We start from the raw sequence: 15,337 nt of genomic DNA, 5'->3' as shown, positions 1-15,337 counted from the left end.
TTTAAATAATTGTTGCAAATTTTGCTGTGCTGTAAATTAATTCTATAAAACTATATGAGATCATACATAAATGACAAATAAAAAATTCAAGAGAACTTAAGATCATGTATCTATTGTCCAAAGGAAAATAAATAAGTAAAAGTTTACAAGATTTGAGGGACCAATGTTTATATTTTTTGAAAAATAAGGGCAAAATGTTAATTTTAAAATATTGATGCATATTTCTGAAAATTTATAGAAATTTAATTTTGAAAAACTTGGGACCGTCCTAAGTTATAGTTCCACCCGTGAGTGCTATCCATTAACATAACTTTATTTGGCACCTGAAAAGTAAGAAATTAAATAATTCTCTGAATCAATTTAGGCCGTGTTCTTATAAATAATTTATTATGGATCAATTTATTATTCTTATAAAGTAGAAAATAAATTATCCATTACTAAAAATAATTTATTCTTATAAATGATAAGACTATACTATGGATCAATTTAGACAGTATTCGACAACAGTTTTTTAAATAGCTTTTAGCGTTTGACTTGTCAAAATACTAAATACTTCTTAAAAGGTTGTTTAGTAATGTCGCGTTTGAACTAACTTTTAGAAATTATGTTAATATTTTATAAAAACTTAATTAATGTAACGTTTACCTTACAGTGTTTTTATAAAAACATATTTAAATAACTAATAATTAAACGCTACTAAAACAGTTAACAGCTATTAAAATAGCTAATTTTGCCGAACATTCCTTTCGTCTAGTGAAATAGGACAACTTAACTTATTTTAGAGTTTTCCTTTTAAAAAAAAAATTTAGATTTCAAACTAGATAAATTCAAAGTTAAAAATGAGATCACCAGACTAAGGAAAAGTTATACAACGAAACAGTGATACCATATAAAAAAATTGAATTGGAACAGAATCTAATAAAAATAAAATATTATATTGTTAGAGATTAATAAAAAGATATTAATCAAAAAATAATAATAATCAGATATTAGAGATTAATTATACTTAGCTTTCAAAACAAACATTTGATGGGTACGAAGCCATTTTAGTCTAGTGAAATAGGACAACTTAACTTATTTTAGAGTTTTCCAAAAAAAAAAAAAAATTTTAGAGTTCAGATTAGATAAACTCAAAGTTAAAAATGAGATCTCGAGATTAAGGAAAAAAGTTATACAATGAAATAGTAATACCATATAGAAAGATTGAATCGGAACAGAATATAATAAAAATAAAATATTATTTTGTTAGAGATTAATAAAAAGATATTAATCAAAAAATAATAATAATAAAAAGATATTAAAGATTAATTATACTTAGCTTTCAAAACAAACATTTGATGGGTACGATGCCACTTTGGACTTTCCTTTCAAAACAATCTTTGGTCATCAGTCGTACGTCCTAAACAATTGGAATGTACTACAACTACTACAGATACAATCATCTGAATTTCTATGAGTTTGGTTCAAACCAAATTCAATCAGTTCAAACCGAATTCAATCAGCTCAAAATGAATAAACTGAAAAATCAACTCAAATTGATTGGTTTAATTCAGTTCGGCTCATTTTTCAACTTTTACTTGCTTTTTTAATATTTTGAAGAATAGAACCGTATTGAAAATTTTTTTCTATAATTTCAATGTTTAAAAACCAAAATGGATCAAATTAGTGAATTCAATTCGGTTTAACCCTATTGTATCCAATATGAGTGAGCATCTGTTCAATTGAACTAAACCACCATAATTGAAAAACTGAATTTTAAAAATATATAACCAAACTGAACCGATTAAGTATGGATAACCAAATCAAATTCAAATATTTTGGTTTTCTTGATAAAAAACTTAGTTGAATCAAAACAATAAAAATCACAATTTTTACCTTTCTAAAAAGATTGATTTAGCTGAAAAACCGAATTAAAATTATCAAAATCACATCAATTCGGTTTAATTTTTTTATTTAAACTGATAGAAACACTAATTAGATTGTTTCAATCTACTCAGTTTTCTAAAAAAAAAATTAAAATTGAAAAGAAACTTCATATTTTAACTAAATGAAACAAACTGATTTTGTTTAATAAAGCCAAATCAAATCGAACAGAATAGCACTGATTTGGTTCGATTTGATTGTTTGGTTAGAAGCAAAATATCTACTCACCCTCCGTGTTTGGAGTGTCTACCTAATTCGGCTCAAGGCTCAGTCAGAGTTAAGACTTTTCATTCCTTTCAGATGAATTTAGTTAGAATCGAACTCGAGAATTTTTTTTACACATCCAACCTGCATTATGAACCGAGTCATAGTCGTGAGTGGATGCAGTCTAGTTAAAAGTACATATGAAGTTAAACCAAAGGAGTACAATTGTTGTACAACTATGAAGTGTAAACCAATTGCTAACAGCTAGCGAGTACTACCATGATGTGTGTACTACATTTAGAACTAGTACTAAATCATATATGTGCTTATTATGTATATATGTTAGCAAATAACTCGGAATCAATTACTTATTTCTTAGCAAAAATCCATTCTAAAATTATTCTCATGCTATGTTTGAAAAAGGGAGGAAAGAAAAATAAGAGATGAAGGAAAATACGAAGGAAAATAAAAGAAGATTGTTACTATTTATTTTTTCTTCTTATTTTTCACTTTATGTTTGGTTGGAAAGAAAAAAAAAATATCATTCTTCTATTTCCTTACAAATAATGGAATTTTCTTTCCTCCCAAATTTTTTCACTTGTTCTAAATAAGCAAAAGCGAGAATTCCAGGCATTTTTCTCCTATATTTTATTTCCTCCCACAAAATCACCCGTTTCCAAACATAATGTCGGTAACCATTACACGTGGAGGATTCCTACAGGAGCGACCTGAGATCACATGTGGACACCCTCACATATAACCCTTATCTTCCAGTGGTTTATAATTCTGTGTTCCTATGTGTTCTCAGGTCGCCCCTGCCGGGCTTTCCTCCACCACTTGATCTTATCGCATGATGAAACGGTGCAGTACATTTCAATAGTGGGCCCAAGTTTGATGGTGAGTAGTCAAACATACCCTTTGCTTTTATTTTTTTATGTGTTTATTTATTTCCATTTTAAATTCTTTTATGTATTTATTTCCATTTTAAAATTAAACATTTCAAATTATTAATGTGAACTTATTATATCGAAATTGAAAAGGAATTTTACATGTCAAGCAAGAAAAAAAATTTTGAATCTTGCAATTAAATACATTGTTCTTTAAAAAATTTTCAAACTTTTTTTTTATAAAGTCCAATTTGAGTCCTGAACTAAAACTTGAGGGAAAAAAAATTAAAAATGACCTTTTTAATCAATTTAGTACATAAATTTGTATTCTTGTTCAATTTATTCCAATTTTTATGGAAAAAATAAAATAAAATAATATTCTTTAACTAATAAAAAATATTTAAAAATTAAAAATTTAAAAAAAAAACTCTCAAAGTGCTATTATATACCCAAGCCCTAAATCTATAAGACGGTACAGGGCATTTACTTGCCGAGGATTAGGAGAGGGCGGATTTCTCAGGGGAGGTTTTTTTTTATTTATTTATTTATTTATTTATTTCAATATATCATTATAAATATAAATTTCTTTATTAAAAAATAAATTATAAGTTACAAATATAAGTTTAATAATATGCTTACATTTTTTATTAAAAAAAACACTTAGACATGGAAATATAGAATGCCACCTGCACAATATCAGGGTCTGGGCGGATCGAGTCGGTTTGGCGCCAAATTACCATTCCTACCGAACAATTGTTGCTTGACTGACAAATTAAGTAATTTGATGGATTTCGAAACAAATTTGTAACTATATAGTTTTTTAATTTGGGTGAACTCTCTATAATTGGTATATTCTATTAAAATTAAATTAAGGTAGGATTTAATGGAGAAGAGAGAGAAAGATTAGGTTAGTTTAATTTTTAAAAGAAAATTTTGAATTTTATTTATTATTTATTATTTTAAAAAAAGGGAGAAATAAATTTTATTATGTTAACTAAAAAATGGATCAAAAAGGCCAAAGAGGTCAATTTTAACCTCTCTTCTTTTTTTTTTTTTTTCCCTCAAATTTAAGTTCAGACATGGCACAACTTGATGAGCCACATCCCTTCAATTTCAGACTCGCAAAACCCAAATTAGCCTGGATTTGTAGCTCATTCCCTAAGCTGAGCAAACAGTTTTAACTCTATTAACAAGGCTGTAAAAAGACATAAAAGAGGAATACCAATTAAAGCATAAAGCCTTACCAGCTTGTCAGGATAAAACCAGTTTACTAGGGCTTCACAAATGTAACAGTAAAATCAGTTCCATAAATGAAACTCCTCAAACCAAAATGTATCACTCCGTTGCCAACAGCACCGAAAGAGATCTTAAACGAAGCATGTACGCATGTATCAGTGCACGGAGATACCTACTGATAGTTATGTATGTATGTGTCTGCAACAGGTTTCTTTTACAGTCCTACTTCAATGCTACATACTTTGTGTTTATGCTTGTATGCGTGTGTCCATAGGTCAGTTTTCCTAATGCTAGGTTTATCATCATAAATGAATGCCATCAATAAACTAGGCTCATAAATAAAGAAGCAACTAAACCAGAATCCTTACACTAGACTTAATTGCGAGTAGCTCCTCTTCCTTGATTTTCTTCCAGACTCCATTTACAATTAGACAGCCTTCGACGTCTGTTGGGAACAAAACATCTTCGTCTGATTCACCACTTTCTCTAGTCACTCTTATCTTCTTAACATTCGACCTGTCCAATAAACAAATATCAAAACAAGCTTCTCGCTTACCACTTGCCTTCTCAACATCTGTTTTATTACAATGAATATCAGAGCTAGGTTCTTCTGCATCACTACATTGTCGCAGTTCTGAGGTTTGTGTCCTTTCCAATGAATCCACAAATTTGGTATCGACATTATCTTGGTCAAGGACAGGAAGACGGCCAGAAGACCCAAGATCCTGAGGCAACATACCTATTGGACATGGGTTCCATGATTTCGCCACAGTCCATCTGCTTGCAATTACTGAATCACCGGCCAAAGTCTTCACAATTCTTCGCTTAGCTATACAATGTTTAATCAGCTCTAGCTTATCAGCAGCTTTATGGATAGACTCATCTTGCTGGACAAGCATGTTACTGAAACTCTTAAAAGAATAATTTTCTTCAGTGTCGGCTGAATCTGATAGTCCAAGAAAACTCACTTTGGAAAGTTTCTTTATCAAAAGGTTATTGCCTATAAGCTCAGCAAGATGTAGTGCCGAATCCATCAACTGCTTGTTGCCATATGATGATATCACAAGACATTTTCGTATCACTTCCATCAGAATTGGATTTGACATATTCATTTCTGTAGCAGAGACTTCATTTTTCACTTTGGCATCTTTTTGGCAAAATGGATTCAGTGATTTAAGTAGTTCAACAAGCCATTCAAACAAAGAAGAAAGTTGTTCAACCTTGAAAGTTCCTGCTGTAGACTCCATTGATGTAGAGTATGTTCCTAGATAAAATTTCCACAAAAGTCAACAAGTATGCAAAATTTTTGAAAACATCAAGGATATTGCAGTAGCCCCTTGCCATCTACATCAAGCAATCCTAACATACTTGAAAGTAAACAGAAAAAGAGAAGGTGGTGGGGGGGGGGGGGGGGGGAAGACTGCACAAGAAGGTTCTGTTTGCAGTTACCTATTTCATATTTCAATGCTTCTCGAGTCTCGATCATATCTAGAACAGCCTTGAGAAGCATTGGAATTATTTCTGGTTCCTTGTTTGATAATTTTGTTATCACAAGCTTCCAATGATCCAACAGTGTGTGTATGTCTTGGCCAATTTCATCATCTTTAGGAAGCTGCACCAAGTTTGAAGAATCCAGAGCCTTGAGCAACAACTCCAGCAATACAGATAGTACTTCTGATGAGAAGGAAGAATACAAATGAACGAGAGTTTTCAAGGTCTTCATACTATGCTTCTTGGAACCTGAAAATGTGCAGGCATCGTCAGCATATTTAAAGATAGTCTTCTCACATAATAACAGTTCATCTATGCATGCCTCATTGTTTCAGAACATATGCATTTAGAATATTTGAATATTTAAGATAAATGCAAAAGCTCTAATAAAGAATAGAATTATGCATGAATATTTGTGTACACATAGTAAACATTTTAACCAAGAACACCGAACTTGAACAGTAAACAAGGGTATGAATGCCAAATTCTACTGAGTATACATGTAAGCGCTTTTTGTAAACTAACATGAAATAAGTGTATATTGTGTTTGGATAGCTCAAAACATTTTAATACGCTCATATGTTGACATAGAAACAAAGATAAGGTTTTGCAGAGAAACAATCATTTTCAGACAATAAGGATTTGAACTTATTAAGAAGGAGAAAAAGAATACGTTTCAACCAATTCCTAGAGCATTTATTTGAAATTACACACTTCCAGCAGGAATGTCATGATTTAATTTTCATTGATGCATATAACTTGAACTAGAATATCAAATCCACATCCTTTATTGCAACCTTAGAGGGATTTAAATATAAAACTATGCAGCCATCGTCATGCATTACAATGTAAATGATTTTTGATAGATAAAAATATATAATCAACTTTTGCCAGATATCCAACAATATATAAATCTTAGATTATCATATAGAGTTACAATTAAAATTATCTCAATATCTATTGTTTCTAGATGCACACAAGCTATCCTCATAGGTGAACTTGGTTACAGTCAGTCTACAGGATTAGCAACTCATTTGAAGAATAAAAACTCTCCTGTCACTCTCTGAATAAAATCAAATGAGATCATCTCACAAGTTAGAACGAGCATCAACCAAGACATAAGGCATATGCTTGTCATTCACACAGCACTATATTCTTTCAGGAGAAATGATGTCCAGCTCAATATTATTTTCATATATGGCATAGTCAGTGTCGCACAGATGTTTGCTAAGCATAGATATCATATTAGTAACTAATTTTAACAAACCGTCTATTTAAGTTCTAGATTTTTATTTTCCATGTTAACAAACCAAATATCCCTATTTCCTTCTATTAATAGGTGCAACATTTACATACTAGTGAGTGATAAACTTCATCTTCATCATTTAAGAACAATTTTTTTTCCCTTTCTTTCTCAGTCCTCTTTAAATAGATATATAATTTCACAATGCAAACTGAAATCACTAATATAGTTTGTTACTCTTTTCTCAACAGAAACTGATCACCATGAGAAAAAATTGGACTGCATCTAATGTTCGCAGACGTGGAAAAATTCATATTACCACTGCATTTGACATCTGTCAAAATTCTCTGAGAAAAAAAAAAATCAGAGCATATTGTCTTACCCCCAGATTTGGACAAAGACAGCTTGCTGGCCATAAGTGAGAAAAACTTATTGCGGCCACAAAGCTGTTCCCGATGTTGGCCACCTACAAAGGCGATGCTCAATAAGAACGAAAAAATCCTAGTGGTAACAATTATGGTTTGAAAATTATACGATACAACATGGTAAATTAACTTAAGCATGTAATAACAAATGAAGGTTCACATTATCTACCAGGTATGATAACCGAAACAGCATTTTTATTTAATTTGTAGACCCAAAGAGAATCAACATTAAACTGAAAGCTTCAAAACCAATTCAACAACTGCACAACTTCTAATTACAACATTCTCTTTTCACTTCAAACACTATAATACTACCTTCGCTCATGCAAGCACATGTTTCTTAAAAAAAAAGAGATAAGTTTTAGATGAAAATGGTATAAGTACTGATAATACTAAATAAATCTACATCTTTACGAATGTTTACAATGGACAAAAGCCATAACGTTTAGTAGCAGGAAACTCCACAAACAATAGCCTGAGCCTTTAAGCCCTAGGCAAGCTCTTTCACAAGGTCATCCAGTATAATAGAGAAGTTATAGAAAAGCATTTATATAAGGCATCCTAAATCAAAGAAATGTCAAAAGAAAGAGTTCTATACATACGTTTTCCTTTGATTAGTGGAGCATCAGGTTGGGGACTCTGCCTGACTTTCAAGCACGATGCTAGTTCTCGGAATTTTGATTTGATTTCCTTCCTGATTTTAGCAGTTCCATCTCTCTGGAATGGAATCTGTTCAGTCTGAGGCTCCCAATAATATGATTTCAACCAATGAATTGCCTGATATTTTCAACAACAGATATGACAAAGTTACCATTTACATATATCAGATGCCAGAAAATAAATATTTTTCCACAGAACCTTTTATCAGCATATAATTCATTTCCTGAGAGTTCTTATGCAAAATGTGCTATTTACAGACAAAACATTTTGTGTGAACAAGCAGAGCCTTTAATTGGATCTATTGGCCTTTCTGGACCTATTATGTAGTCCAAATTTGTTCAGCACTTAAACCTATCAGAGTCTTCCAGACTTCCAATAGAAATACAAGTATGTATAAGGTTAGATTCCCTTGACAAACGGCAGAAAGGATTTAATACACCTCATAAATGGAAGTCAAACATCTGAGAAATATGTGTCCTGTTTAACTTTTACAAATACATATTAACTTCAAAGCATTTTGTGGGACCAAGCAGAACCTTCAATCGAATCTATTAGCCCTTTTGGGCCTAATATCAACATGTAGTCCCCATTTGTTTAGCACTTAAACATATGAGAGTCTTCCAGACTTCCACTAGAAAGACAAGTATGCATACACTTAGAATCACTTGACAAAGGACAGAAAGAAGAGATTAAATAAACCTCTTAAAAGGAAGTGAAACAGCAAAGAAATTTGTGTCCTGATTTTAACTTCCAGGCATAGTTAAATCATAATAGTCCAATCAAGATATTAGGGAATTCAATCACTCTATGGCTGCAACCATCATGATCTTTTTTAACTTTTTGTGAAAGTTAAAAAATGAAATTCATAGTTTAACAAGAATTAAACTCAAATTGTAATATAATAATACTTCTAACACATAAATGAACATTGTATAGAAAAAATTACAAGTTTCTGGTCATGATTGACATATCTAATATCTTAGACTCAAAAATAAGCAACAGCAATGGTTAAAGCTCCAATCAGGGGCAGTTCCTTGGTGGAGGTGGTCTCTCAGTACAATACAATCTCATTGGCCTAGGGTAGTTTCTCATTATGGGATATATAGTTTGCAAGTCTGGGTTTTCCTATTTCTTCAATGTAAAGTAGGATCTCTAATATGTATAAGAAATCATATCTTTCTCCTTCACGGTGAAAAAAATAAATAGTGGCAATGTGGCACAGCAAGGTCATACCAGAAATGTGCCTACTCTCTGAAGAGTGTCCCTCTCTCTTCCCTAAAGTACACCCATCACATATTAATTCTCAAAAAAATTTTGCAATGCCTTCTAGAGATTTAGAGAGCCTGAAATTCTGCCTACCACAAAGTTAATCAACCATTACTCTACAAGATTAGCAAAGCTAAGGGGCGGCACCGAGCTTATCAATTATCAAACCAACTCACCAATAATTCACAACAACCCAAGTTAGAATTCCACAGTGTATCATCCCTTAAATTCTATTAAATATCAGCTGATTTTACGACCCTGTTTCTAGGTGAATAAAAATATCTGAAGGATTACTGAAGAAAACAATCATAAATAAAACATCTATTTGTAAAAGTAAAAATAAATAATTAAAAGTTTGAGCATCAGCTAGTAGTATCACATCATTTCATGTTTGGCCACAATTTTTGAAATTTGTCCATAATCATTGTACTAATGACCTGCCAATCATCCCTAGAAAGTAGAAACCAACCAAATTAATTATATGAAATTCACAAATCCATAGATCAAAGAATTGAATTAGATGTTAGTTCAACTCCTCCTCTCCGACTTGGTAGTCCATAAAGCATAATAATAACCTCCATGATAACAAATCCCATTGATGAATTGAAATATTTTCCTCAAACAAGTTCCAATCATTTCAAGCACTGTCAAAAGTTTACAACCACTAGATATAGTTACATCAAGCAGGAAGCAAATCATTTTCTTCTTTTGTTTCTTATGCCCAAAAATGAAGACATCTTTAAGTAAAAGTCAGTGTTCAGAAGATTAGTGAAGATTAACATAAGGATTATGCCTAACCTATTTCCTAGACAATAATTACCGGTTAAATAAGAACAAAACTGGTTCAGTAGGGAGTTCAGTCCAATAGTAGCCAAAAAGCAAAACCATAAATAACTGACACAGCAGTTTTATTAAAAAAAAAACTCCAATAAGTGAAGTAACTAATGATGATGAATCATCAAACTGAGTACAAAATTTTACAAACCTTAACTGCTGAATCCCGAAGTAGTGTTAGTGCAGGTAGATCACGGTGAGAACCCTCTACGATTGGAGCAAAATCAAGAAACAGAAAAATGAGTTCTCAATTTATTCAAACCAATAAGTGTCAAGAATATATTTTACATAACAAATTAATGGTACAGCTACAGAATCTGTGATAAAGATAATCTGGCACTCCAAGCATATAAGCAATATTTAAACTTTAAAGAATTTACGATATGCTTGGTGGGTTGTAATACAAAAATGCAACATAATCATCATTACATTAAAATCCTAAAATAGCCCTGAAGAATTCAGGGAATTGCAAGCTTATGATTCTACTACTACTTAGAAAAATGCACATAAGTCACAAAATATGAACTTAAACTACCAAAACAAAATCGAACATGGTACCTAATTTTCTTTCTTGCTGGCTACATTAGTTATTGTCTAGAATAGGCAATGCAAAGGCTTACCATGCCGAACGTCAATCAGCGTACGTGGAATACCAATTGCACCAGCTGCCTCAGCAATTGAAATTTCAGTTTTTTTCCGTGTCTTTTCAACAACACAGTTCACAAGCCTTCAGAATATAAATCTCAATGTAAGCCTAACAGTTTATATTTGCACACAGAGCCACAGAAAACTAGGTCATGTGATCAGATAAATGATAAATGCAGCCTGCACATAAAATTGATAGCCAATAATAGACATCATAGGAGTTGATAAATAAACAAAAATCTGCAATTTCTTTGTATACCATGAAACTTGTCGGCGACCAAATGGATTGGCACCCATGCTCAGTCGGCCTGATGACACCCAGTTTGGTTAATTTAAAACTAAGAAGAAAAGAAACTCATGCATGTTGCCATGTTGGCAGCTACTAAGTGCCAAGCTTATTTGCTTACACTTGGCTTAGATTTCCAAGTGGCAAGCCATGAAAATGGCTATATGTTCAATATGAGCTAATGACCTCATGCTTTTGAAGAGAATGAATTCTTGACACTTCAAATTAACATGTACATGAGGAAATTGAAGAAGGACAAGAAAAAGTAGAACCTTTCGTTGGAAGTCCACTCATCTTCTTTCTCTTATTCATTCCTAATGACGTTTAGGTGGTGAAACATAAAGCCTTTATTCCATAGTAATAGTGACTGAGGATAGATTGGAAGCTAGTTATTGAGTTTTATAGTTCTATTCCTTTTTATTTATGCTTTGTTTTATTTATCAAACAATTCATACTCAATGACATGGAAAATTCTTTTGTATAATGACAAATGTGGATGGCCAAAAAATAACGTTAAAACTTAAAAAGCATTTGAAGCTGGAAATGCATCACATATCATCATTTTGAAAATGGAATTAGGAGTGAACTAAAGAAGAAGAGAAAACTTACCTCAAGATAGCCATGCAATAAAGCATAGCCAGCATTTGCTCTGAATGTACAGCCTCACTTCGCAGGTCCTTTCTACAATTAAGAATATTTTATTTATTCCATTTTGCTTGATTTGAACTTGTACAGATAGAAAAGCTTAAAACTGAAATCTAAACAATACCCTTTTTTTTTTTTTTTTTGGGGGGGGGGGGGGGGGGTGGAATTATATTATTTATAAATAATACAGCAAGGTTTGCACCACAAAAGACTGCAGAAAAACAAAGAAATGGACAAACCAGTCCTTAAACAAGCTCAACACACATATCCTACACCCTTGAAATCCTATTTCTCACACACCAACATGAAAGACAATCTCATCTATCATAGCAAACCCCACTGCATGATAAGAACCTATGGATATGACTGCCCTCCAGTAAAAAAAGCAAAGGCAGCAATAAATAAAACCAACACAAGTGTTGATTAGAGAATCTTTAACTAACCATTAACATAATGAACAATGCCATAAATGATCCAAACAGTAGCAGCCATCCAAAGCTCATTGGGCAATTGATCCATGAATAAAACAAGAGTTTCAAAAACACGCAATGAAACCATGGATCTAGAAACCCCTTGTAAACACCACTTTGGTTATCATATATTCTAGTAATTTTTGCCTCTACATCTTTTTTTCATTATTATTTTCCTGATGCTATTTATAGCAAGAACATGACAAAGGGTCCAGCAATGAAAGCAAATTGCTGTTAGACAAAGGAAGTGCAACGCCCGACAAAACATCAATAAAATCAAAATCTGCAGAATACAATCAACTCCGTTTAATATTGCCAAGACCTATATGTTCAGAACAAATTAGACCCACGTTTGTCACCTAAATCTACCAAATTAGGAATAAAGAATTACCTGTAAAAAGGATCCTTTTGCTGAATTTCGATGATAGAAGCTGTGATATCAATCACCACCGGTACGCATCCTCTGCTTCGCCATGTTGATATCTAAAATTTTTTAAGGAAAAAAAAATGCTAAGCTGCTTAAAAATAGGAAATACACAATATTCAAACTTCACTTTTCACTTCTCATTCGTTAATTTAGACAAAGAAACTAACGTAACCTTTAAAAATAAACTTAAAATTTTCAAGTTAACAACCATTAAAAAAAAGGATGGAACAGCAACTGCTACTAATATTTTTGATTTTCTGTTCACTCATGATTCAGCCTCATCGACCAAATCATGAATAAAAGAAAAAGCATAAGAAAGAGAGAAAATGTAGTTATCAGAATGACACACAGTAAAGAAAAATCTAATTTTTAATGGCAGAAATGCTCAGAGAACTTGATTTAGCCATTTGTACTGTGAATGCCAATAGATTTCTTCATTTTCTAAGAAATTATTAATTTTCCAGAGAAACAAACAGATTAATTAGAGAGCGAGAGATAATGGGGTCTTACCCTTTTAAGGGCAGAGGATATATTTTTAGGAGAATCAGAGAACAAAAAATCTCTAACCCATACCCACTCTTCCCAATTCAACCACGGCACCAACTTGTAGCTGTGAGATACTGAAGAAGGTGATGATAACGAAGATTTCTCTTCGTTACCAGCATCAAACACAATGGCTTCCTCTTTGAATCCTAACAATGACTCCATTGAACTAAAGTAACAGTTTTCTTCAAGCAAAGCTACAATTTGAGAAACTCTAGTCACCTATGCTAGTTATGATCGCTGCGATTCAGAAAGAACATAAGGGATTCATTGACTGAGGCGTGGACTGATTGAGGAAGAAGGATAGCCAGGAGAAGGTCGCGTCTCACGTGAGGGTTGAAACAATTTAGGGGGTTTTTGTTTTTTTTCATTAAAACGCAGCGTTTTTGGGTGGAGTTAGATTAGGGTTTTTTTTTTTTTTTTTTTTTTTTTTTTTTTTAAATTCAATGGAGAGGATGTAACCTCTCAAAAGGCCTAACTTATAAATACCTCAAGTTTTCGACTTGCTGCATAATCATTCTAAACTTACTTTTGTACTCCATATACTTTCATTTTAAAATTTAGATATATTAACATCTTAAAATTAAATTAGGATTAAAGGTGTGAATAAAATAATAAAATAATAAGACTCATGGCAAAAACTGTTAACTTAATCAAAGGCTCAAAAAGGAGTCATTTTACCAATTATCAGTTGGTTCACTGGGATGAGACATTGGATCCTTTAAACAATATTCAAAGTTCAAAAATAAAAAAAATTAGATTGGGAGAGTTGCCTCTATAATGGACCTCTGCATAATCCAAATCTGAATAAATAGTCGTGCCGAACGCCCGGTGATTTAACAAAAGAAAACATATGGAGCCATTTTGATTACCTCAGTTTACCTAAGTTGGTTCTCCGATTGAACTGTAACGTAATAGGTGATGATAGTAAAGTAGAAATGCAACTCTTGTTTATGGTCTAGTTGAGGGAGTTAAAATGCAGTTTAGTCAATTACAATAGATTAAGATTATTAGAACAAGTGTTGGTTCAATTCCTATTGTGCATGTTGACAATCTTTGTGAAGCGCATATTTTTTTTGTATGGAAAAGTCATCAATGCAACGTTGATTTTTCTGTTCAGATGTCAAAATAACTAGTACCTTTTTTGAACAAATGAATTTTATAAAATTTTATGAAATTCATTTAGAAATTTACGTTTTTATGTTTAAAATGAAAAAAATATACAAATTTCAATTTTAGGAATTCAATTCTATTGATCGAACATAATTACACTAAATCCACAAAAATAGATAGAATTTTCAAATGAATTCCATAAAATTAAGTCATTCAACTTTGTAAGACAAAACTACGATTCTCCTTCTACAATGTCATTTTTTCAATTTTTTACTTATTTAACTTATTTATTCTATCAAATTTGGTGAATTAAAAAATTTTGATGAAAGGCATTTAAAAATTTTATTTTTTAGAAAAATACTTTCTTATTATTGTGTTTTATATTTTAATATTTTCATCTTTTATTTTAATCTTTTTTTCATTTGTTTATTATTGTGGAGAGAGATTCAAGTTCAATATACATATATCACTAAATTAAATGTAATAATTTTATTAATATTATTTTTATTTTATGTATTTATTTTAATAAAAATATAAAAAAATTATATATCATAACATAAATATAACTATTATTTATTATTTATTTTTATGAAATTATATTTCAAAGATATTTTAGGAAACAAAAACAAATGAATCTTCAATTGTGATTTATTCCATGCATGATTATCGAACATGTAAATTCATCTACACCAAACGAAGTAGTAAAGAAATTATCCAAAATCCGTGATAAGAGATAGTTCTATTGTTTTCAGTATTGGTTTATTTTATTACATTTCTCTTTTATAATTTTGATGATGCGTTGAAAGAGAATGAAAATAAAACGAAGAAAGTGTCATGAAATAATTGAATTGATGGGTTTTGTTGCTCAACTGCAAACGGGTTTCTTTTAAAGTCTCATTTTTGCATAATGATTAGTGATTTTGAGAGTGAAAGCTTCAGAATAGAGCCTCTAGAAATGCTCTTCAGTTTTCAATATGTATATCAAATTAAGATATTAGAAATTACTTTACTCAAATTTCATAAGCCTGGTATAAATTAA

The 15,337-nt window shown here is 31.4% G+C and overlaps 1 protein-coding gene across 2 annotated transcripts; it reads right to left on the bottom strand.

The window, feature by feature from the left end:
* Window positions 1-4,239: 4,239 nt before the first annotated feature.
* On the bottom strand, window positions 4,240-13,518 carry LOC105628951 (las1-like family protein). Of its 2 annotated transcripts, XM_012210445.4 has the most exons (9): window positions 13,153-13,517; window positions 12,607-12,698; window positions 11,710-11,781; window positions 10,790-10,896; window positions 10,321-10,376; window positions 8,012-8,186; window positions 7,367-7,450; window positions 5,700-5,990; window positions 4,240-5,514 (listed from the first exon to the last, which is right to left on the bottom strand). In XM_012210445.4, exons 1-9 carry the CDS (start codon window positions 13,348-13,350, stop codon window positions 4,601-4,603), a joined length of 1,989 nt encoding a protein of 662 aa, XP_012065835.1. In that variant the 5' UTR covers window positions 13,351-13,517; the 3' UTR covers window positions 4,240-4,600. The 2 variants fall into 2 exon arrangements, with proteins under 2 accessions (XP_012065835.1, XP_012065836.1); XM_012210446.4 differs by lacking the exon at window positions 7,367-7,450 and having other exon boundaries at window positions 13,153-13,518.
* Window positions 13,519-15,337: the final 1,819 nt, after the last annotated feature.

This window comes from Jatropha curcas, chromosome 5, assembly GCF_041381405.1.
Source record: "Jatropha curcas cultivar XTBG-Jc1 chromosome 5, XTBG_Jcur_1.0, whole genome shotgun sequence".
Taxonomy (NCBI): Eukaryota; Viridiplantae; Streptophyta; class Magnoliopsida; order Malpighiales; family Euphorbiaceae; genus Jatropha; species Jatropha curcas.
This window is presented reverse-complemented; position numbering and strand designations above follow the sequence as displayed.

Bases quoted from the DNA above. Each gene is read 5' to 3' on its own strand.
- LOC105628951 (XM_012210445.4), bottom strand. From the start codon at position 13,350: ATGGAGTCATTGTTAGGATTCAAAGAGGAAGCCATTGTGTTTGATGCT. The intron at 10,897-11,709 runs GTAAGTTTTCTC...TATATTCTGAAG, and splicing joins TATTGCATGGCTATCTTGAG to GCTTGTGAACTGTGTTGTTG. The intron at 5,991-7,366 runs GTAAGACAATAT...GCACATTTTCAG, and splicing joins GTCTTTGTCCAAATCTGGGG to GTTCCAAGAAGCATAGTATG.